Source organism: Salmo salar, chromosome 08 (genome assembly GCF_965601325.2).
Source record: "Salmo salar chromosome 08, fSalSal1, whole genome shotgun sequence".
Lineage (NCBI taxonomy): Eukaryota > Metazoa > Chordata > Actinopteri > Salmoniformes > Salmonidae > Salmo > Salmo salar.
In genome coordinates, this window is record NC_138298.1 from 19,514,366 (window position 1) to 19,540,211 (window position 25,846).

At 42.9% G+C, this 25,846-nt stretch overlaps 1 protein-coding gene across 2 annotated transcripts in view; it reads right to left on the reverse strand.

Moving 5' to 3' along the window:
* Window positions 1-25,846, reverse strand: part of LOC106610173 (polypeptide N-acetylgalactosaminyltransferase-like 6) — a 235,935-nt gene that overhangs the window by 16,049 nt on the left and 194,040 nt on the right. For both annotated transcript variants that reach the window (XM_045722724.2, XM_045722723.2), the window contains exon 8: window positions 11,803-11,920. In XM_045722724.2, the coding sequence (XP_045578680.1) occupies window positions 11,803-11,920 (118 nt within the window). The remainder of the gene's footprint in view (window positions 1-11,802; window positions 11,921-25,846) is intronic.

Genomic DNA, 25,846 nt, shown 5'->3' on the forward strand with positions numbered 1-25,846 from the left:
TTAATAAAGTTGTCTGGGAGCAGATTGACCTGTCTGGAGACTGAGGCAGGGGTATGGTGGGACAGGATGGAAAAGAATGGACGAAATAAACACATTGTTATGGGTCCATGACTGTCTAGACTCTAATATAATTGCAAGGTTGGTAGACTTTAGTGTGTTTTAAATCATCTGTAATTTTTAAGGGATGTATTGTTGTGCTTAGATGAATGACGCAACTTTATATGTATTTTAAATATGTCCAATAAAATTAATTCAATGTAAGATGGGACACAGTCACTGGATGAAAAGGGTGGAAGAGCCACATTGCTATGTGACCATGATTGTATCATATTAACTATTAGTAAATATAATTTATATTGTATCATATCCTATCATGTTGAATAAAAGATTAGTGGCATTTATATGTCATGTTACACACAGTGCAGACAAGGACTAAATAGAAGCACCTCAGCATAGATAGAAGTGGATAGGGTCAGTATGTTATATCTGGAGTATTTCTCCTGTCTTATGTGTCCTGTGTGAATGTAAGTATGCTCTCTCTAATCTCTCTCTCTCTCTCTCTCTCTCTCTCTCTCTCTCTCTCTCTCTCTCTCAGGACCTGAGCCCTAGGGCCATGCCTCAGGACTACCTGGCATGATGACTCCTTGTTGTCCCCAGTTCACCTGGCCATGCTGCTGCTCCAGTTTCAACTGTTCTGCCTGCGGCTATGGAACCCTGACCTGTTCACTGTGATTACTATTATTTGACCATGCTGGTCATTTATGAACATTTGAACATCTTGGCCATGTTCTGTTATAATCTCCACCCGGCACAGCCAGAAGAGGACTTAAGCATTCAGGCCAAAGAGTTCAAACTTGGTTTCATCAGACCAGAGAATCTTGTTTCTCATGGTCTGAGTCCTTTAGGTCCATTTTGGCAAACTCCAAGCGGGCTGTCATGTGCCTTTTACTGAGGAGTGGCTTCCGGGTGGCCACTACCATAAAGGCCTGATTGGTGGAGTGCTGCAGAGATGGTTGTCCTTCTGGAAGGTTCTCCCATCTCCACAGAGGAACTCTGGAGCTCATTCAGAGTGACCATCAGGTTCTTGGTCACCTCCCTGACCAAGGCCCTTCTCCCACGATTGCTCAGTTTGGCCTGGCGGCCAGCTCTAGGAAGAGTCTTGGAGGTTCCAAACTTCAACCATTTAAGAATGATGGAGGTCACTGTGTTTTTGGGGACCTTCAATCCTGCAGACATTTTTTGGTACCCTTCCCCAGACCTGTGACACAATCCTGTCTCAGAGCGCTACGGACAATTCCTTCGACCTCATGGCTTGTTTTTGCTCTGACATGCACTGTCAACTATGGGACCTTATATAGACAGGTGTGTGCCTTTCCAAATCATGTCCAATCAATTGAATTTACCACAGGTGGGCTCCAATCCAGCGTTAGAAACATCTCAAGGATTATCAATGGAAACAGGATGCACCTGAGCTCAATTTCAAGATTCATAGCAAAGAGTCTGAATACTTATGTAAATAAGGTTTTTCTGTTTCATATTTTTAATACACTTGCAAGTATTTCTAAAAACCCGTTTTCACTTTGTCATTATAGGGTATTGTGTGTAGTTTGATGAGATTTTGTGTTTATTTAATCCATTTTAGAATAAGGCTGTAAAGTAACAAAATGTGGAAAAAGTCAAGGGGTCTGAATGCACTGTGTGTGATTGTGTCTACATGTAATCAAGTTATGAAATGATTGCTATTTTCAAATAAATCTATGTTGGGGCTGAGTTGTAGTCAAATTATTATAATTATGTTAGGAGAGCCCCTTTGAGAGCCCCTTGGATGAGTGAAGAAAAAAATCAACTAAAGAGAAATTGCAGAAAGGCAGAGCGGAAGTGGAGAAAGTCAAAGTTGCAGGTCCATTATGATATTCTGAGAGAGCAACTTGGCATATACTGTACAGTAATAGTCAAAAGTTTGGACACACTCATTCAAGGGTTTTTCTTTATTTTTCCTATTTTCTACATTGTAGAATACTAGTGAAGACATCAAAACTATGAAATAACACATGGAATCATGTAGTAAACAAAAAAGTGTTAAACAAATCAAAATACATTTTATATTTGAGATTCTTCAAAGTAGCCACCCTTTGCCTTGATGACAGCTTTGCACACTCTTGGCATTCTCTCAACAAGCTTCACGAGGTAGTCACCTGGAATGCATTTCAATTAACAGGTGTGCCTTGTTAAAAGTTAATTTGTGGAATTTCTTTCCTTCTTAATGCATTTGAGACAATCAGTTGTGTTGTGACAAGGTAGCGGGGTATACAAAAGATAGCCTTATTTGGTAAAAAACCAAGCCCATATTATTGCAAGAAATAGCTGAAATAAGCAAAGGGAAACGACAGTCCATCATTACTTTAAGACATGAAGGCCAGTCAATCCGGGAAAATGTCAAGAACTTTTTTCAGTTGCAAAAACCATCAAGCACTATGATGAAACTGGCACAGGAAAGGAAGACCCAGAGTTACCTCTGCTGCAGAGGATAAGTTCATTAGAGTTACCAGCCTCAGAAATTGCAGCCCAAATAAATGCTTCACAGAGTTCAAGTAACAGACATATCTCAACATCAACTGGTCAGAGGAGACTGCGTCAATCAGGCCTTCATGGTCGAATTGCTGCAAAGAAACCACTACTAAAGGACACCCATAAGAAGAAGAGTGTCACGACTACTGCCGAGGGTGGTTCCTCTCCCTGTTCGGGTGGCGCTTGGCGGTCGTCGTCACCAGCCTACTAGCTGCCATCGATCCCCTTTTCGTTTTTCTGTTAGTTATGTCTTTATTAGTTGCACCTGTGTTCATTTAGGTAATTAGTGGTGTTATTTAAGCCCGCCTCTCCACCTGTTCTGTGTGCGGGCTTGTTACATGTTTTCACTGTGTTTGTGTAGTGTATCGTGTTGTTGGACTTTGGGTTTTTGTTACGCCCTGCTGTTTGGGCATATTTCTCTTTTGTGGTACTTATTAAATATATATTGTACCAAACATTTTTCTGCCTCCTGCGCCTGACTCCACACCCACGACGTCCAAGCGTTACAAAGAGACTTGCTTGGGCCAAGAAACACGAGAAATGGACATTAGACTGATGGAAATCTGTCCTTCGGTCTGATGAGTCCAAATTTAAGATTTTTGGTTCCAAACACTGTGCCTTTGTGAGACGCAGAGTAGGTGAATGGATGATCTTTGCATGTGTGGTTCCCACTGTGAAGCATGGAGGAGGAGGTGTCATGGTATGGGGGTCTCCTTCAAGACTGTTGGAAAAGCATTCTTCATGAAGCTGGTTTAGAGAATGCCAAGAGTGTGCAAAGCTGTCATCAAGGCAATGGGTGGCTACTTTGAAGAATCTAAAATAATTTAGATTTGCGTAACACTTTTTTGGTTACTACATAATTCCATATGTGTTATTTCATAGTTTTGATGTCTCCACTATTATTTTACAATGTAGAAATGTTTTTAAATAAAGAAAAACCCTCGAACGAGTATGTGTGTCCAAACTTTTGACTGGTACTCTATAACAAGGCAATTAGAAATACCAGACGGGCTCATTTTTCTAACGTGATCACTTATAATCAGAATAATTTGAGAGTGCTCTGCTCGACACCCTTGACGGCGTGATACATCCTACACCCGTGAACCTACAGTATGTGAACTTTCCTCTACATCTAAATGTGAGGAGTTTGCAGCATATTTCAGAGATAAGATAACAAACATTAGGCTGGGTATCAGTCAAGCAAGACCTGATGAGAAGTTTGATATGTGCCCTCGCCTACCACACAAAGGGACTATGGATTTTTTCCCCCCCCTGTTTGACATAGACATGCTCAGTAAAGTGATATCACAACTTAAATCTCCTACCTGCCTTCTCGGTCCTATCCCCACCACCTTCTTAAAAACAGTTTTTAATTGCATATGTGAAGAAGTGCAAGCTATTGTTAATCACTGACTATTCACAGGCACTTTCCCAACTGCACTAAAAACTGCTATGGTGAAACCCCTTCTGAAGAAAAGTAATCTAGATTCTTCAACTCTTAGCCATTTTCGGGCCATCTCCAACCTTCCATTCTTAAGCAAAACTCTGGAGCAATTGGTTTTCAAACAAATAAATAATTTTTTTAAGTGCCAACTGTATTTTTCAAAAATTCCAATCTGTTTTTCGTGCCCTTCACAGCACAGAGACAGCCTTACTTAAAGTGGTAAATGATCTTAGAGCCAACACAGATGCCAAACAGCTCTCTGTCCTTGTACTCTTGGATTTAAGTGCTGCACTCGACACGGTTGACCATGATGTCCTTCTGAAAAGACTGGAAAGGTGGGTTGGCCTCTCTGCTCCAGTTCTAAATTGGTTTAGGACCTATTTACTGGTCGAGAGTCAAAATAGGCGCTGTGGCGTCCACGAGGTTCGATTTTGGGTCTGGTGCTGTTCAGTTTATAAAGTACATGTTACCCCTTGGCAGCGTTATCAGAAAGCACAGCATTGATTTTAACTGCTACACAGACGATACACAACTTTACATTTCTGTGTCACAAGAGGATTTTAACTTCACAGATACATTATTAGACTGTATTAGTGATTTAAATACTTGGATGGCTCACAACTTCCTCCAGCTAAATCAAGACAAGACCGAGGTACTGGAGAAAGAATTTTTCTTTAAACGAATCGGACGCAAAGGATTTACTTCAGACACCGGACAAGGCCCAATTCCCTGTCATTCGCATAAAGAAGAGACAGAGATATTGGGGACGTAGGTCGGGGTGCCTTGTAAGGATTCAACGGCAAGTGGGTAATCCGCCTCTACCATCAGTCCTATTAGCCAACGTGCAATCATTGGATAATAAACTGGATGAGCTGTGATCAAGACTATACTACCAACAGAACATTAAAAACTGTAATATCTTATCTTTCATCGAGTAGTGGGCTGAACAACGACATGGGTAACATACAGCTGGCTGAGTTTTCCGTGCATTGGCTAGATAGAGCAGCTGCCTTTAGTAAGACAAGGGGTGGCAGTCTGTGTCTATTTGTCAGTAACAGCTGGTGTACAAAATCTAATATTAAGGAAGTCTTGAGGTTTTGCTCGCCTTAGGTAGAGTATCTCATGATAAGCTGTAGACAACAATATTTACCGAGAGAGTTTATCTATATTTTTCGTAGCTGTCTATTTACCACGACAAACCGATGCTGGAACTGAGACCGCACTCAACGAGCTGTATAAGGCCATAAGCAAACAAGAAAATGCTTATCCAGAGGCGGTGCTCCTAGTGTCCGGGTACTTTAATGCAGGGAAACTTAAATCCATTTTACCTCATTTCTACCAGCATGTTACATGTGCAACCAGATGAAATAAAACTCTAGACCACCTTTACTCCATACACAGAGATGCGTACAAAGCTCTCCCTCAGCCTCCATTTGGCAAATCTGACCATAATTCTATCCTTCTGAGTCCTGCTTACAAGCAAAAACTAAAGCAGGAAGTACTCACCTTAGGTAGAGTATCTCATGATAAGCTGTAGACCACAATATTTACCGAGAGAGTTTATCTATATTTTTCGTAGCTGTCTATTTACCATGACAAACCGATGCTGGCACTAAGACCGCACTCAACGAGCTTTATAAGGCCATAAGCAAACAAGAAAATGCTCATCCAGAGGTGGTGCTCCTACTGGCCGGGTACTTTAATGCAGGGAAACTTAAATCCATTTTACCTCATTTCTACCAGCATGTTACATGTGCAACCAGATGAAATAAAACTCTAGACCACCTTTACTCCACACACAGAGATGCATACAAAGCTCTCCCTCAGCCTCCATCTGGCAAATCTGACCATAACTCTATCCTTCTGAGTCCTGCTTACAAGCAAAAACTAAAGCAGGAAGTACCAGTGACTCGCTCAATACGGAAGTGGTCATATGACACAGATGCTAAGCTACAGGACTGTTTTGCTAGAACAGACTGGAATATGTTACGGGATTCTTACGATGGCATTGAGGAGTACACCACATCAGTCACTGGCTTCATCAATAAGCATTGATGACGTCGTCCCCACAGTGACCGTACGTACATATCCCAACCAGAAGCCATGGATTACAGGCAACATCCACACTGAGCTAAAGGGTAGAGCTGCCGCTTTCAAGGAGCGGGACACTAACCCGGACGCTTATAAGAAAACCCGCTATGCCCTTCGACAAACCATCAAACAGGGAAAGCGGCAATACAGGACTAAGATTGTGTCACGTTCTGATCTGTTTCACCTGTCTTTGTGATTGTCTCCGCCCACCTCCAGGTGTTACCTGTTTTCCCTATTAGTCCCCAGTGTATTTATGCCTGTGTTTCCTGTCTCTCTGTGCCAGTTCGTCTTCTATTTCCAAGTTAACCAGCATTTTTCCTTGCTCCTATTTTTCACAGTCTGTTTTTTCCTAGCCCTCCTGGTTTTTGACCCTTGCCTGTCCTGACGCCGAATCCGCCTGCCTGACCACTCTGCCTGTTCTGACCTCGAGCCTGCCAATCCCCTTGTACTGTTTGGACTTGGACCTGATCATTGAACCCCTGCCTGTCCTGACCTCGAGCCTGCCTATCGCCTGGTACTGTTTGGACTCTGACCTGGTTTATGAACTCTCACCTGTCCCTGACCTGCCTTTTGCCTACTCCTTTTGTTATAATAAATATCGGAGCTCAACCATCTGCCTCCTGTGTCTGCATTTGGGTCTCGCCAGGTGCCCTTATAAACTGCTAAAAAAAATAAAGGGAACACTAAAACAACACAATGTAACTCCGAGTCAATCACACTTCGGTGAAATCAAACTGTCCACTTAGGAAGCAACACTGATTGACAATACATTTCACATGCTGTTGTGCAAATGGAATAGATAACAGGTGGAAATTATAGGCAATTAGCAAGACACCCCCAATTAAAGGAGTGGTTCTGCAGGTGGGGACCACAGACCACTTCTCAGTTCCTATGCTTCCTGGCTGATGTTTTGGTCACTTTTGAATGCTGGCGGTGCTTTCACTCTAGTGGTAGCGTGAGACGGAGTCTACAACCCACACAAGTGGCTCAGGTAGTGCAGCTCATCCATGATGGCACATCAATGTGAGCTGTGGCAAGAAGGTTTGCTGTGTCTGTCAGCGTAGTGTCCAGAGCATGGAGGCGCTACCAGGAGACAGGCCAGTACATCAGGAGACGTGGAGGAGGCCGTAGGAGGGCAACAACCCAGCAGCAGGACCGCTACCTCCGCCTTTGTGCAAGGAGGAGCAGGAGAAGCACTGCCAGAGCCCTGCAAAATGACCTCCAGCAGGCCACAAATGTGCATGTGTCTGCTCAAACGGTCAGAAACAGACTCCATGAGGGTGGTAGGAGGGCCCGACGTCCACAGGTGGGGGTTGTGCTTACAGCCCAATACCGTGCAGGACGTTTGGCATTTGCCAGAGAACACCAAGATTGGCAAATTCGCCACTGGCGCCCTGTGCTCTTCACAGATGAAAGCAGGTTCACACTGAGCACGTGACAGACGTGACAGAGTCTGGCGACGCCGTGGAGAACATTCTGCTGCCTGCAACATCCTCCAGCATGACCGGTTTGGCGGTGGGTCAGTCATGGTGTGGGGTGGCATTTCTTTGGGAGGCTGCACAGCCCTCCATGTGCTCGCCAGAGGTAGCCTGACTGCCATTAGGTACCGAGATGAGATCCTCAGACCCCTTGTGAGAACATTTGCTGGTGCGGTTGGCCCTGGGTTCCTCCTAATGCAAGACAATGCTAGACCTCATGTGGCTGGAGTGTGTCAGCAGTTCCTGCAAGAGGAAGGCATTGATGCTATGGACTGGCCCGCCCGTTCCCCAGACCTGAATCCAATTGAGCACATCTGGGACATCATGTCTCGTTCCATCCACCAACGCCACGTTGCACCACAGACTGTCCAGGAGTTGGCGGATGCTTTAGTCCAGGTCTGTGAGGAGATCCCTCAGGAGACCATCCGCCACCTCATCAGGAGTATGCCCAGGTGTTGTAGGGAGGTCATACAGGCACGTGGAGGCTACACACACTACTGAGCCTCATTTTGACTTGTTTTAAGGACATTACATCAAAGTTGGATCAGCCTGTAGTGTGGTTTTTCCACTTTAATTTTGAGTGTGACTCCAAATCCAGACCTCCATGGGTTGATCAATTGGATTTCCATTGATTATTTTTGTGGGATTTTGTTGTCAGCACATTAAACTATGTAAAGTATTTTATAAGATTATTTATTTCATTCAGATCTAGGATGTGTTGTTTAAGTGTTCTCTTTATTTTTTGGAGCAGTATAGATTGAATTGTACTACACCGGCTCCGACGCTCGCCGGATGTGGCAGCGCTTGCAAACTATTACGGACTACAAAGGGAAACACAGCCGCGAGCTGCGCAGTGACACAAGCCTACTAGATGAGCTAAATTACTTCTATGCTCACTTCGAGGCAAGCAACACTGAAGCATGTATGAGAGCAGCAGCTGTTCTGGACGACTGTGTGATCACGCTCTCCATAGCCGATGTGAGTAAGACCTTTAAACAGGTCAAAAACGGATTACCAGGATGTGTACTTGGAGCATGTTCTGACCAACTGGAATGTGTCTTCACTGACATTTTCAATCTATTCCTGACCGAGTCTGTAATACCAACATGTTTCAAGCAGACCACCATAGTCCCTGTGGCCAAGACCACCGCCCCAACAGATCCACAGATGACGCAATCTCTATTGCACTCCACACTAACGTTTCCCACCTGGACAAAAGGAACACCTACGTGTGGAAGGACCACCAGAGGGCAGGCTGGGCTCACGGATAGTAGCCCAACCAGGCATGTGAGTCAAGGGGACATGAGGCAATTAAGCACAGCTGACGGTACTAATGACCTATTCTCTCTTCCCTACAAAAGAGAGGAGGGAACCAGCAGAGAGCTGGGGGGGAAACTATCTCTGGAGGGGGGAGAGAGGGGAGCTATCCATGAAGAACCATTAAGATGGTGACAAACCCGTGACTTTTGTTGTAGTTTAAAGATAATCGTATTGTGTTCCTGTTTCATCTGGAGAAGAAGATGTATGTTTTTCCTTGGGAAATTTTCACTGATTATGTTGGAGTGTTTGTATTGACCAAAATCCCTCAATAGAGAACTGTGTTCAATCAAGAAAACCTACTCCTGACTCGTTTATTCCACCTTTCCGCTTTAGAGTGACGCCACATTAAATGGTCCGCTCACATTGGTGGAGAATGCGGGAATTAGGTGGACGAGTGACACAAGAATAAGTGAGTAAATTCTTCCAGTAGACACAGAGGAACCATTCAAGAACGATGGACAACCCCCTACTACAACAGTTGATCATGGCACAGCAGACAACCATAGAACTCCTGCAACAACAGCTGAGCCGGCGAGAAGAACCTAGAGTTAAGCCAAGAGCGGCTGCTCACGCCATCTTACCTCGTCTCTCCAAGGAGGATGATATCGAGGCCTTCCTCTTGACCTTCGAAAGGACGGCCACCTTGGAAGAGTGGCCGCCCACAGAATGGGCGAGCACATTAGTCCCTCTTTTGACCGGGGTGGCCCAGGAAGCCTATTTTGACCTGGATTCCCGTGAAGCTGCGGACTATGGGCGACTAAAATCCGAGATCCTGTCCCGGTACTAGCTGACTGCCAGAGATAGAGCCGTAAAGTTCCATCAATGGACCTATACGGCTGACCAACCCGTCCGTGCCCAGATCTTCGCACTAATACGACTGACGAAACAGTGGCTGGAACCCAGAAAGGGAGTAGGACATGTAATAGAGACCCTCATAGTGGACAAGATATTGAGGGAATTAATTAATCAATTAATTAATGAATTAACCAGTGACTTAAAGGGTCGTGGGGCAAGCCAACCCGTTGTCAGCCGACAACATAGCCCAGGTGGTGGAAACATACCGATCTACAGGGGAGTTGTTAAAAGGTGACAAGGAGGAACGGAAGGATTCTGCAAATCCCGTACCACGACTCACCCCGGCGCGTCCGCCACCGAAACGTCCAAACCCCATCCGGAGGTGGGAGAAGTCATCCCCCACACAGCAGGGTCGGTGTTATAAATGTCAGTCTCCAGACCATTATGCCCCACAATGTCCTAGCAAGGACGAGTCCATGCTCATGGAGTCATCGCTGCTCATCCCCACGCATCCCAGTTCGAGAGGGCAGGATCAACACTGTTGGTTAGCAGAAATAGCCCCGGCCCCAGAGATTCCGGTTCGACTAGAAGGACAAGATGTGGTAGCCATTCTCGACTCGGAAAGTATGGTTACGTTAGTAGAGGAGCGGATGGTGCTACCAGACACTGCTACCAGACAAAGTAGCCGTGTCCTGTATCCATGGAGACACCCACTATTACCCTACCGTGAATCTGTCTATTCTCACTCCGAAAGGAAGGTGTACAGTTAGGGCAGGGAAAGTACCCCAGCTGAAGGTGCCATTATTGATCGGGACAGACTGTCCTCTATATAAAGAGCTGCGGCAGATGATGTTATGCACGGGAAGAAGGGGGACAGGAAAGAAGAAAAAAAAACAAATCCAAGCCTGAGGTAGTAGTCCTACAAGGAGACGTAGCCTCGACCTCGTCCTCGGGAGCAGAGGAAGAAATAGCGACCCATCGTTTACGACAGATATTCCAGGAAACTACCGATGAAGACACCTGCGAAGGGTTATACACGACGCAGGAAGGAAGGAGCAACCAGGAATTACTAATGGTGCCTAGACCATACAGGGATACAGTCCTACAGTTAGCCCATTCCCACGTCCTAGGAGGACACCTGGCACGGTGACTCATGAACAGCTAATCAAATGGCTACCCGGACTATCTGCATTGCCCCCCCCCCCCCCCCCCCCCCCCCATTTTTAGACTGCTGTAACTCCCTGTTAATTATCTATGCATACTCACTTTACCTCTACCTACATGTATATATTACCTCAATTACCCCAACTAACATGTGCCCCCGCACATTGACTCTGTACAAGTACCCCTTGTATATAGCCTCGCTACTGTAATTTTATTGTTGCTCTTTAATTATTTGTTATTTTTCTATTTTCTTGTAAATACTTTCTTAACACTTATTTTTCTTAAAACAGCATTGTTGGTTAAGGGCTTGTAAGTAAGCATTTCACTGTAAGGTCTACACCTGTTGTATTCAGCGCATGTGGCGAGTACAATTGGAGAGAGAATCTGGCCGGAGATTCTAATTCACGGGCAATAAAGATAAAACACCAGGTGAAACACCCAGATGTTATTTTAGATTCTGAACTCAATTTATTGTGCCCCCAGCCTCTGGAATAGCCTGCCAGAGAACCTGAGGGGGGCTAAAACTGCTTTAGCTTTGCTTTTCCTTAGGGTGATTTTTAGTCATTGTTGTTTTTTATCCTCTTGTTTTTTGTGTAGTAAATATTTTAATTGTTTTTATTCTGTTTTTTTTCTTCCTGTGAAGCACATTGTGTTGCATTTCATGTCTGAAATGTGCTGTATAAATTCAACTTGATTTGATTAAGCCACCCGACCATCCGCTCCGACAAAAATTGGCCTGTGGCTGAATCTAGTTGCCTAACCCTGGTGTATACTGAAAGATGAACTTAGCCCTCATGAGTATGACTAGCAACCTTAAGACTTCCAGTTTCCCTACAGTGCTGTATTGAGATGCTCGAATGATAAGACTTGTTCCAGTCTTGAGAACATTGGTAAGAGAAATGCATGATTGGGAAACGCTATCTTCTATACATTTTTGCTCACCTTGAACGATATCTCGTACTGCTCTCCGCCCCATATTTCCAAGCCAGTGTCGTAGCCACCCAGCTCCCAGAACCACTGACGGTTGACGGCAAAGAGACCTCCAGCCATCACTGGAGACCTGTAGGAGAGACAGGGAAAGAATCCATGTCTTTAGCTTGTCGGTAAAGTTATTTTCTAAATCTTCTGACCAGCACAAAACAATGTGGCGGTGTCCAGTTCTTTTTGTGTTATAATGTGAGCGTCTACTGCTACAGCTGTAGCTCTTAAGAGAGATAGACAGATAGAGAAACTGTACAAGAGAAACAGTGAGAGACAAAGAAATAATACAAGCGTTAGTTACCATGTTCAGATTTATTACATTAAAATAGTGCATAACATCCATATATTGAAAGGTGACATTTGGTGTAATTCCAAGCATCCTAAATCCAGAGAAAGTAATCTACACTTGCAGTGTTTGTGGTATCAGACAGACAACGGGTGTGAGTAATTCTTTATTCTTTAACAAAAATATAAAGTAACATACCTAATCCCTTGAGCTGAGAACAATATGACCTATGTAAAGTACATATATTGAAAGGTGGCATTTGAGCATCATAATCCAGAGACAATCATATTGCAGTCTTAGTGGAAGCATACAGAGAGAAATTATGTGGCCCTCACATGACCCTCATCTCTCTGTCGCCCCTGGATACGTAAATACACACCTTCTAAAACACCATCATACATATAGTAAAAACATGCACTCAGACACGCAGGCAGTCTCAAAGACATATTGAGTCTTTACCCATAAATCCCCAGGCTTGCAATAATAAAGGATGTTCCGTTCAGGCTTATCTCAGTCAAATCTTTCCTCCAATCACGGCAAAGAAATACCAGTCTCTCGCGGTATGCTGACACCGACCCTCGCGCAATCGATAAACTTCACAAAGAGCTCAAGCAGTCAAAAATCCCCATGATTGACACTTGACATGGCTATTTGCCTGACATTTCACATTTCCCACTGCAGAATCTACAGAAAAATCAAAGCAGACACGGGATTGGTGCACAGTAAGCAGCATCAACTCCAAGGAGAAGCAACTTCCTTCCTATCAACAACAAACTGCTTCTACTAATAGTATTCTAATCCTTTCTCCCTGCCTATTTCCATTCTCCCTCCTTGCTCATTGTACTGCCCCAAACCTGTACTCATTGTTATTTCACACTCCCTTTCAGCAGGGCTTAAGCTCGGGGAGTGGATTTTGTTGGACCCTGACTTTGGCATGTTTGAATGTTTTTCCTTGTAGTTCTTCTTCGACGCACGGTGGAGAATCAGAGTAATCCTCCGGGTAATGGGAAGAGCTCCTTTCCTGCGTTTGAGTCATTCCTCGGTCGCGACGAGGACGAGGCGACAATCTTCTAATAAAGCGTGGGGGGGATGAAATACTAAGATGTAAGTAGAGGAGGCCAAAAAAGGAAAACACCACAGCACTTTGAATTACTGAGAGGGCGAAAAGAGCGGTGTCTTGATGCGAGGCTTGGATGGATGCGGTACGGCAGTGTGGAGGATAGGTCTGGCGTTTGAGCTGGGGAGCCGTTGAACTAGGGGTGTTTTGTAACCAAAATGCTCCGAATAAACAGCACCATGGCGCAAAGCCACAACACAACAGCAAGCTTGACTCATTAAATCTCTTCACACCTCCTGATTCACAGAGAAAGCGTCGAATTATTTGGGCATCTTGGTCAACAAAAAAAAGAGTTTTAAGGCAAGAAAGTTTTAAGCAGTAAAATCCAAAATAGCAAAGGAGTTGTGGGAGGGATTGGATTTGGTGTCTTAAGGTTAGGCCTCCACAGATGGACAGTCTTTTTAATCCGAAAAACAGTTTGGTCTGACCCAATGATGAGTCAAAGGAACCAAACTTTCCTTGTTCCAATTTTTTTTTGTGTCTATGTATCTATGACAACCATGATCTGCCCGTGCAAAAAACAAGACAAGACAACAAGTGAGGAATGAGCTTGTGTGTGGTGGTGAAGGCAGAGCCAGACGGAGGGAGCTCAGTGCAGAAATCTATTTACTCTGCGGGTAATACCCTCCGGCCTGCTTCCCTCCAATTTAATAAAGCGCTGAAATATACCAGTCCACTCAATTAAAGGAGCTAACGGAGGAGCAAGCTGAAATCATTATATATTTTACCTTCTTTGCAGCCTTGCCAACAACAGCTGAAAAACACTAGAGAACATAGTTTATTTGGGAAGTTAAAGTCGTTTATTTGTCGTTGACACTACAACTTCTGGTGAAGGTGGTTGGAATGAGGGATTAGACAAAATGCAGAACTAACTCACGTAATATTCTTATCTTAAAAAACCCACAACACTAGAAGATTATTTGGGAAGTTAAAAGTTGTCGTGGACACTACACTTTCTGGTTGTGGTGGTTGAAATGAAAGGATAATATATATAACCCTCCTCGTTTGGAATGTCAGTTTTTCATTCCCTACGGTTGAAGTACACCATGGGAGAGATTGGGTGGGATGGTTTGTGTGGTGATATAGAAGGTAAGGAGAGCTGTTTTTTTAGCTGTGGATATCTCAGTGGTTAGTGGAGGCTTTACACTGTTTGATCAGCCTGGATTGCTGCTGATAGGCTCAGAGAGAGAGAGAGAGAGAATTAATATCCTTCATCTAATCCTACAGGAGGCTTACCCAACAAGGAGGAAGAAACCAGCCTGCTATGAAGAGATGATCTGATAGAAGGAGGGCAGCATTCAGAGACGTCATGCAATTTATTCAAGGGTGCCCTGATAGCCAAATTCAATATTGTAGGGTTAATTAATTATACGCAAAGTCAGTGTACAAACAGATAAAACTGAGGGGGGCTGAGCTGAATATGCAGCGTGCATGTTCCCTCTCCCGGCCGCAACACAATCCCAATCAAAAGGTAGTCCGTGGCCAAAAGTAGTGCCCTATTTAGGGAATAGGGTGCCATTTGGTATGCAGACCATGTAGTCAAGAAACAAGGCCAGTCAGTCAAAATGATATTAGTCAATCAAACCTGCCAGGGACAGAGGGCTAACACTAAGGATATGTGATTACTTCAGTGTGGGTTCCTCCCGGAATGATTGTGTCTGAGTTGAAGGGAGCAGCCAAACTGGATATGATATAGTAAGACTGCAGCGTGGTGGCTGTTATCGATCCCTTAATTAGACAGGGATCTCAGAGGGAACGTGTAGATCAATGAGGCTGAGCTGAGACGGAGGAGGCTGTATGTGTGTGTTCCTGTGTGTGTGTTTGTGTGTGTGTGTGTGTGTGTATCTGTGCGTGTGTGTGTGTGTGTGTGTGTGTGGTTGGCCAGCCAGGTGAGTAAAGCAGAGGTCACAGCGCTGCAGGTTGAGGTTCTGAGACAGTGGGGAGTGTGTAACCGGGTCAAGCTACTTACTGAGGCTGACTGAGCCTCTCTGGCCTCTGGCCTGTGAAGCCCATAGGAGACTGGGAGGCTCAGCCCATAGGAGAATGACCTGCTACCCACAGTAGGAACCTAATCACTGTAATCAAACAGCAGGACACACACAAGCATGCATTGGCCTATGTACACGTACTGTACAAACACACACACACAGGCACGCAGGCATGCACACTCACATTCACACACACTGTACAAGCCTCGGCTCACATAGCTCATTAACCTTCATACATACTGTTCCTAGTGTTATCATACTGAACATGCATAAATTACAGCACTCTGACACAACACCACTCTACCCTCCAGCCAGTTGAGTCTGTACTGCACTCTACACAGCAGATCACTGGTGTTCTACATTGATGTGTACATTATAGACCATTGGGGAATAGCTTACAAACAAGGCCTTAGCTGCTCTATTCATCCGTATATGTAACACGTTAGGCAAACGAAATAGAGCCATGAATGCCATTGAATTGAAGACCCTGTGTGTGTGTGTCTCTCTCTCTTGCTCTCTCTCGTGTGGATGTGTGTGTGTGGTTTCCTATGTCTGGCCAATTCCTTGTGGAATTAGACTAGAGCTCAACCCTGACAGACAGCCTGAACATAGCCTCATAATTACCAGACTGATTACCGCTGATATCTGTGTAGCCATCATGCATATAAGCTCGCAAGATCAGGCAGTTTACTAGTCTGAACACTGACTGACTGACTATAAGCGAATTAAGAAGTAATTCCACTCAAAATACTAATTATCTGATGTGATTAGTTAAATGCTGTTGGAATTAGTGCAACATGCTAATAAAGCCATGTTGTTGAACCCTTTGGCCTCTCTCTCTCTCTCTCTCTCTCTCGGGAAATGAGTTGGAGGTTTTTCTTCAAATATAACATCGTTTCTGTCCTGGGTTAAGCGGTGTAATGTGTGAACACTCTTGTCCAGGGAGAATAGGTTCTTTATGATTGGGTGAATCACACAGACAGATGTGGAAGAATTAACAAACACACACACAAAGACACACACTATACACACACACACACTGTACACACACACACTGTACACACACACACACACACACACACACACACACACTGTAAACACACACACGTACACACTGTACACACTGTACACACACACGTACACACTGTACACACACACGTACACACACGTACACACTGTACACACACTGTAAACACACTGTACACACACTGTACACACACTGTCACACACACACACACACACACACACACACACACACACACACAGACAAATAGTTAGCAAGACTTTGACACCTCTCATGTATGTTTGTCATCCCTTAACAGCACAGTAAAGCAACAGAGGATTGTGTGTCTGTGTGTGTGTGTGTGTGTGTGTGAGGAGACAATTTGGAAGGGCTCCCAGTCTCCATCAGTCCAAACGATAGGGGAGCTCAGCTCCAACCTCTCTTTACTTAGGCTTTTCCAAATACAATTAATCATTCCCCTTCTCTTCTGTAGTGCAGACAGACATACTACTGTAGCTTCCAGTGGCTTAGCTTTTAAAAACCCAGGCATCGATTCAGAGAGCCTCTGTCTGTCAAACACGCACATCTCTGACGAGCTCAGCAACACCTCAATATGTTGACACCTATCTGTTTCTGAGCCACGCTCCCCAATTACTGCCACCTACCTGCCTGCCTGGAGATGTCAATCATCATGTACATTCAAGGGATGAGCTCTTAGATCCAATTAAGGAAGGACCTCCACACAAACACCACATGTATGCAGCTTATAAACAATGTTCCCTCTAACCTGCATGCGTGTGCGCTGTTGCCCTGAGACTGCCGCACAGCTGCCATGCAGAAATATCACCCCTCAGAGAGAAGCACGAGATAGAACTTCACTCCACTTTCTACAGCAGTGGTCACCAACCATTCGATCGCATCCCACTGGTCCATCTCCAAGGCATTCCTAGTCAATCGACAAACATTTCTGTAAAAATCCCAACGATAAAGCCTTACGGCTCGTGTACACTGGCACGCGGTGAATTGCAGCGTGCCGCTTAGGCCGCCCAGAGTGGTTCGCTTGTAGGCGTGCTGGCAGCATATGGTTTATAAAAGTGTTGAATACAAAGTGTTGACAGTGCTGAGTAAGAACTTAAACATGAACTCATTCATATAAACAGCAGCTCTTTGCTGTATTCGTTGACAGTCTCTCTCTAGTCATGGTTTTAAACGTTTTGACATCTCACTTTACTGTATCTTTCCTTTATGCCTGCTACGTCACTGCAGACACGGTCATTTGAGCCATCCTATTGGCCAGCGGTAGACCTATACTGCACTTTAGTTTATTTTGGGGGCTCCTGAGTGGCGCAGCGGTCTAAGGCAACGCATCTCAGTGCTAGAGGCGTCACTACAGAAACCCTGGTTCGAATCCAGGCGGTATCATAACCGGCCGTGGTTGGGTGTCCCATAGGGCGGCGCACAATTTGCCCAACGTCGTCCAGGGTAGGCCGTCATTGTAAATAAGAATTTGTTCTGAAAGTAACTTGCCTTGTTAAATAATAAATTAAATGGGTAAATAGTTTGATCCGTTCTCCATTTCATGAATTTATTCACAGGTAAATAGTAATATGCTGTAAAACGCTCTGGTGACAAACAAACTTTGTTGCCCTGTTTCCAATCGTCCACATGGTTGGGAGGACCTATTCAAGTAAGTAAATACATTTCGAAAATGTAAAAAAAAACTATGTATTATTAGCTAGCTAGCTATCTAGCCAACATTACATACTGTATAGATAGCTAGCTAAGTGAACTAAATATCACCAGCTACCTAACTTCATATTAGCTAGCTACCTTGATGTATTTATCACTGTAAAAAAACAAATCCAAATGCATTTGTAGGTAGCTAGCTAACAGTCACGGAGGACGGTAAAATAGATAAGTGAGAGATTAGGCTATTCTGGATAGGGCAGGTACTTTTGTGTAGTTCCAGTCCCTAGAAGTGAGGATGGAGATAATAGTAACATAATATTCATTGCGGTCTAATTTGAGTATAATGAAGTCTGTTTCTTGTGAGGTTTTCTGTCCTCAGATACAGGGAGCGGTGAAAGCCTGTGCAGATTAAGAGGTCCCAATGAAGAGCAGTAGTTCCCAGTCCTGGTCCTGGGGACTCAAAGGGGTGCACATTTTTGTTTTTGCCTTAGTACTACACAGCTGATTCAATTGATCAACTCATCATCAAGCTTCAAGTGGTATTTATGTTTTCATTTGTGATGCTATCCTGGATATGATCCTGCTTGTCACGTGCTACACATGCACATGTGTGTGCACATGCATCTATCTATCCGATGTTATCATGATTTGTTATAAGGGATATTATACTTTAGTAATCCATAATGACCTGGTGATGTGAAAGTCTAATAATGAAATGATCTTCCATATTCCTACAGATACCTTCAAAATTATTGCCTACAGTTACCATGTAGGGCACTGCAAGGTTGGATGACCAGGGCCATCTGGGACTACCTCCTGGGAGATTTCAGGTGAGTGAAGGCTACCTGTGTCCTGCATAACTACATGATGATGGACACAAGGACCAGTAGGGGATCTGCAGCTCGCCCTCGTGCGCCAGAGGAGAAGTCTGCTGCTCTGCAGGATGTTTCAAGGATGGGGTCCAACAACACAGCACGGGAGGCAATCTGTGTGCGGGAGATCTTCACCTCCTACTTCTTCGAAGAGGGTGCTGTTCCCTGGCAACACCATAGACTACACTATGCCCAACCAAATGCTCTTTTAAGAGCCATTCACATTGAAATAAGAGTATTCTTCCATTTATGTAGCTATGTCAACTGCAGTTATTCAATTCCCAGTTTCTCTCCTTTTGCGTTCTACTTCTCAGGTGAGGGTGCTGTTCAGTAGGTGATGTCTGTACAAAATCAAAACAGGCTCATTTAAGAGTCACCCATATTGAAAAAATGTAGAACAATTAGACACCCTATAACCCACACCTACACACTCATGTATCGATCTGATTGATGGAATGTGTTGGGCAGTAAGCAGGCTCAGGTGTATAACTGTGGCTCCTTCCACCTTGAAATAATAGGCAAGAGGACCAACCATGGAGAATAGCAAGACACTTCATTATTTCTATTTATATAACTACGCTATATTGTTTGTCCTCCTGTGTCTGTGCATGTTTTCCAGTAAAAAGTCAGGGATGCAAACTGGTGAGGGCCCAAAAAGGTGACACTTTTTTTGGCACTGAAACATGAAAAAAATCCCTGCTAGGGGGTATAAAAAATCAATTAAAATAAATATCAGCTTTAAAATGCACATTTCTAGTGACTTAGGCTGGATCCCTTCTTGAAATGCAGGTTTTAACTAATTAAACAACAAAGAATATGATCTACATGATCAGTCTGTGTGTAAAATAAAAAGTGGTTAATGTGAACCTAACTCACAGTGCCGACCCATCATTCAGGGAAAATAAAAAGCATTAAAAAGATATGTATATATATTTAAAAAAATTGGCCTTGCCTGTTTTGCATGTTATTTTGGCATTAATGCGTGTCACATATCAGTTTGCAAACTGTAAAAAAAAAATATATAATTGAGTTAATAAAGCAGCATACAAACATGGTCTCTTTTTTGTTTTCTTTACTAAGGCAGCTCCAAAATGCAGGTGTTTCAGCCTGGCTCAGTGCTTTCTGTGGTGGTGGGGCAAGCCAGCAGAAAATAGGAGCATTGCGCCTGATTGGCTCAGTGTTCTGTCATTCATGGGGACACTATGCCACAGGCCAAGTCTAAGTCCTTAGTAAGGGTAGACATCGAACATTTCAGCCCTGCCATAGACTTACATTATAAGTACCCTTCCAAGAAGGCTCAAGGTCATTGGGCACAGATAAAATGACATAAAATCACATTATATGTACAGTAGCTTTGATTGGACTGATGTCAACATTTTACTTTCAAAATCTTAGCTAGCAGCCATCATTATGAATCAAGTCGACAATCTAATGGCAAATCCTTTTCAATCCTTGTCATATGAAGATAAATAATTAAGTGAATTAATAGATAAAACGTATCGGTGGTCATCGGCCATACCCATTCCACAACAAGTTGGATATTGCTAATTCAACAATGAGTGGTTTGGAAGGAATCAGTGGGTAACTGCAAGCATCGCAAAGCAATCACTAGCCTGCTATTCAGTGGAGTGGCTGTGTGTTTTTTTTCTTCAGAGTTCCCACCATAAATCCAGAGACAGACTTTGATGACAAAATTTGCCCAAAAAGGACCACTGTTTAAGTGAGCAAGGTGAGTCCAAATGTTTTGTATGCTGCTGCATAAATGATGTAATATGCCAGGGAGATATGTATACTGTAGCTAAGAAAGTAATACTAAGTGTATGTTGTATAGTAAGCTGTTAGAAGCCAAATGTGCCTCACCCCAATAATTTGGTCTATTTTCACCAATGCGGGATTGTAAACACATCTCTTGTGGCCGGTCTGTGATTATTAGCAGACTTTTTGTTTGTACAGTTTTGACAGTGCTACTGATAGTAGTGGTGGTGATTGGCCTGCATGTGCACATTCAGCACCCACAACATTCTATAATAGAGTTGTGTTATTTGACATTCCAAATTAAAAGCTTATTTAACGAGATAAAGTGTTATTTGACGTATATTTTTTTTATTACACAAAGACCCAAACGGCATTCAATGTGTCTCACCTTAATAATTTGGCCTATTTTCACCTCTTAATTTTGCCTACTGTTCTAACTTGGTTATTGACATGTAGCCTGTAAGCTGTTTTAAAGAAATGTAATCATCGAATACTGTAAGAGCTTTCATTCTGCTTATATGCCCCCTTTATTTATCCTACGGTTCTGACTTGGTGTACAGGGAGTACATTGTAAGAACGGTCCATGTTCTGAATTCTGTCCCTGTACATTTCAAAAGTGCTGAACAAATAGTTATTGACTACGTCCGTCATCGCTCGTTCATTAATGTCTTAATCAAAATTACGGATTGCCTTTTATCCGCTTGTCGTCCCCTTATGCCATAGTTTGTACATCTCAATTGTCAGTAGAAACCACATTTGTTTAAGCAAGTCAGCCATATCAGCTATGTTTTTTACAAAGGCAGTAAATGAGGCTGAATGAACTGTTTCACTGCCAGACAAGGCTCTGCTGATAGCCAGGTGTAGCGTGGTAAGGTGTTGGGACTGCTGTTGAGACTCTGCTGTTCGGACAGATTTATGTAGGCCCTAACAGTTTGTGGGCACCGTTTGTCACCGTTATAGTGCAATTCCTATATTGTTTAGTGTTGTGTAGTGGCTTTTTTGGCATGCATCACACTTTTTTTGTTTGCCCCACCAAAATCGCCACTGAACTCACAGCTAAAAAATATTAGGAAAGCAATCCAATGTTATTCGTTGCCTAGACTTTACTGCAAATGACACTCAAGTCCAGAGAAAAAAACAATACACTAATATTGCAGTTAGCCATGACAGCCTTTATAATAGAACGCTTGTGACCCCACACACATTTAAATATTGCACTTGGGAAAAAAAGATCTTAAAGTAGAAATAGAATGAAACAAACAGGCATTCTATTTTTGCTCTGTTATATTGGCCACTGTAGTAGACATCGATCAAGTGCACAAGGCTATGTGTGCAAAAATAACGTTCACTGAGTAAACCCTAAAAGAATCCCCCCTCACTCACACACAACTTTATATCAAGTTCAACACAACAAAAGCAATAGCTTTGAGCTACACTGCACGTTATTTCATTTTACACTTTCTGCCTGTGGACATCTGTTCTACAATGTGCCAGCAGCAGAGCATGAAACCCTTTGTTGGCATAATAGATCTCTTTCAGGCAGGGAGTACACCTGGCATACCCCTTTTTATCTACCGCATTGAAAAAGTGAGAAATATGAAAAATGTGTGGTGTTCCTTTCACCTCTATAGTGGCATCCAGCTTAAGCCAGGCCCAGCACCAGCTCCAATTCATCCCTGAATCCACTTGTTTAACAAGCAACACCTCCTTTTCACCTAATTCTCTCATTCTGAAAATTAACCACATAACGTTAATGTATAGGGAAAACCTCAGTTCATAGATAGTAATGTTAGTTCGCTAGCTAACAGAGAATTCGATCCAGCTAGCAAGAGATACTTAACAATGCTAACAATTCTTGTTCCACCACACTTGCTCCCTCACCTCAAACTTTCCAAATGCCTGTTGTTTTTCGGTTACAGCTCATGAAGTACGCTTCATCACCTTCTCACCCCCGGAGTCAGGCTTCTCACCTACCACATCGTTATCATTCAGTGGAAGCGCTGCTGTAGCTTTCTAGTGTGCGCGCTGATGCTGTAACTAGCAAGTTGGTTGTCTCTTCTCTTTAGTCGTGTGCTGCATTCTGTTGTTATGTGAACGATTGGCTGAGCCGTGGATACAGCTAGTATTGCGCCAAATGTGCATCGACACCCCAACTACCTCCTCCCAAACTTTTCTCATCGGATCTACATGAATCTCGTAGGTTACCTATTTTGCATTCAAAACGGTGAATTTCGCCGAAAGGTGACTAGCTTGCATCCCTGATAAAGTACTCTGCAGCCACTTAGTGTGGACACCAGGTGAGACCACACACACAGATTCCTGTTGAACACTGTATCTTTAACTACATTATTTTCTCAATAACTACCTTATTTTCTCTCCTCCCTTCTCCCTAAATCCTGTAGGTTATCAAATCAAATCGATTTATATAGCCTCTTACATCAGCTGATGTCTCAAAGTGCTGTACAGAAACCCAGCCTAAAACCCCAAACAACAAGCAATGCAGGTGTAGAAGCACGGTTATCAAATCAAATCAAATGTTATTGGTCACATACATGTTTTTAGAAGATGTTATTGTGGGTGTAGCAAAATGATTGTGTTCCTAGCTCCAACAGCGCAGTAGTATCTAATAATTCACAACAATACACACAAATCTAGGATGAGCAATGTCAGAGTGGCATTGACTAGAATACAGTAGAATATAATACATTATATATATATATATATATATATATGAAATGAGTAAAGCAGTATGTAAACATTATTAAAGTGACTAGTGTTCCATTATTAAAGTGGCCAGTGATTCCATGTCTGTATATAGGGCTGCAGGCTCTAAGGTGCAGGGTTGAGTAACCGGGTGGTAGCCGGCTAGTGATGGCTATTTAACAGTCTGATGGCATTGAGATAGAAGCTGTTTTTCAGTCTCTCGGTCCCAGCTTTGATGCACCTGCACTGACCTCGCCTTCTGGATGATAGCATGGTGAACAAGCTATGTCGGTGAACCCCCCCTGCATCTGAACTGGCTGACACATAGAGGGCATGACCGACTTGGTCGGGTCAACAGGAAGTATTATTAAAGAGATGTATTATTAATTGAGATGCAGATAGAGATGTAGTTGTCCCAGAGTTAATGATCCAAGGTCAGTTTTGCATTTCACCTACTGATGATTATGATGACTGGCAATGTTAGAATAAAAAGAAAACCAGGCTTAATCTTTCTCTCCATCTGTCTCTCGTCTGCAGGTATGTTTTGATGTGAGAGAGGATGCCAACCCCCAGTCCCGTCATCGCCATCTCACCCGCTATTAAGATAACCTTTGGGCCAACTGGGGTTCCAAGGCTGTTAGGAGACACCGCTAGAGACACTATAATGTAATTGTGATGAACTGAGAGAATATTAGGGTAGCACTGTGATTCATTAATCATATGCTGTCTTCCCTGCTCCTCTGTTCTTACTCTTTCCCTTTCTGTGTTTTATACTCTCTCACACCTCTCTACCTACCTCTTCTTTCTTCCTGTTTTTATAATGCACACCAGATGTGCATTGAAGTACAGATTGAACTTGTATTTATAATATCATATTACAATTATAATTTTTATAATGCATGTAATATGTATTTATAACACTTGGATAATGAACTTCTTTCAATGAAGCGTTTCACATTCTCTACTGGTTGAAATTAAGTCTCTCATTTGATGAAATACTACACCTATCCTGTGTCATCAGATCAATGCAGATGAAGGGAATTAGATATTGAGATGAACCGGTTTTAGAGTATTTACATGATGCATAGGAAGTGTAGTGTACAGTTTTAAAATTCTGTTTCTGTATATATGAATTACAAATCAGCCTTTAATTACTTAAATCATGTTTCTAGTCTATTGCATAGTTACAATGTGTAACCAGGTCACAGCTGTAAATGAGAACTTGTTCTCAACTGGCCTACCTGGTTAAATAAAGGTTAAATAAAAAAATAAGAAAAAAAATAAAAACCATCCCAGGACCAGGATTGGTATGCACGTGTATAATTGTAATACTTTATTTGCCAAGGTAGAGTACATGATCAGTGAATACAACAGGCTATGATGGCTGAGGTTCATAGCTAGGTTCTGAACTAATATTTATACCAAATGTTTTAGGGTCCATACATAGATCGGCTACATAGCTAGTTACAGTTCCATAGGCATACTGGTATTTTTATCCTCCACTACACAATAAGCAAGAAAATAGTTAGCTAGCTACATTACTTCAGCTGCATTGCATAGGAAATATCAGCAAGGCAAGCTTACAAAATTATACACTCAATTTGCAGTACATTCTTTAGCTAGCTAGATTCTTTACATCCACTGTTTCACAAGACGACAACCTGGTTTGCTGGTTTTCTCAGGAGTCCCTAAAACATTAAACAACAGAATTACAATTTCATACTCATGTCAGAACACCCATAAAGCTAGCTAGCTAGCTGGCTAATGTTAGCTAGTCAGCTAGCTTGCTAAATAGCAATTTTCTTAAATTAACTTTATGACATAAAAATGCATAATCGTTTGTCTCTACATTAACTAACATATTCTTCTCAACAGTACATTTTTTGCATGACTCGTTATGACGTTATAATTACTTTAATTACCATCCAAGTACATCAAGTGTACTATTAGCCTACCGCTGGCCAATCGGATGGCTCAGATGACCATGTCTGCAGTAACGTAGCAGGCATAAAAGAAAGATACAGCAAAATTGATACTGTGAGATTTCAAAACGTTTAAAACCATGACTAGAGAGAGACTGTCAACGAATACAGCAAAGAGCTGCTGTTTATATGAGTGAGTTCATGTTTAAGCTCTTACTCAGCACTGTCAACACTTTGTATTCAACACTTTTATAAACCATAAAATGCGCGTTCTTCCTATTTCCACCTTGTGCTACAACAAGCAGTGCAGCAGTAATGAATGAGTAGGAAAGTGTAGCTATAGTCTTGCGTTGTTGTTATTATTAGTGGCTTGGGTTTTTTTCAATAGAGAAATATTTTACTTTCCCTGTTCATAAGAGTAACAACATGGATTTGTGCATGAGGCAGAAACAATGCGGTGCGACTCGAGCTTCCCCATCAGCTGGCCACTGTTAAAACTGTAACTTAAAGTGGGTACAGCCTTAGTGTTCACATTAAACAGGCACTGGAAGTTGAACAAAATTTTCACAACGTTTAAGTTTGCGCTCAGCATACCTGAAATTTGCTCAGTGACGAAAAATATTAGAGGGAACATTGCTTATAAACACACACACACACGAACAAACGCATG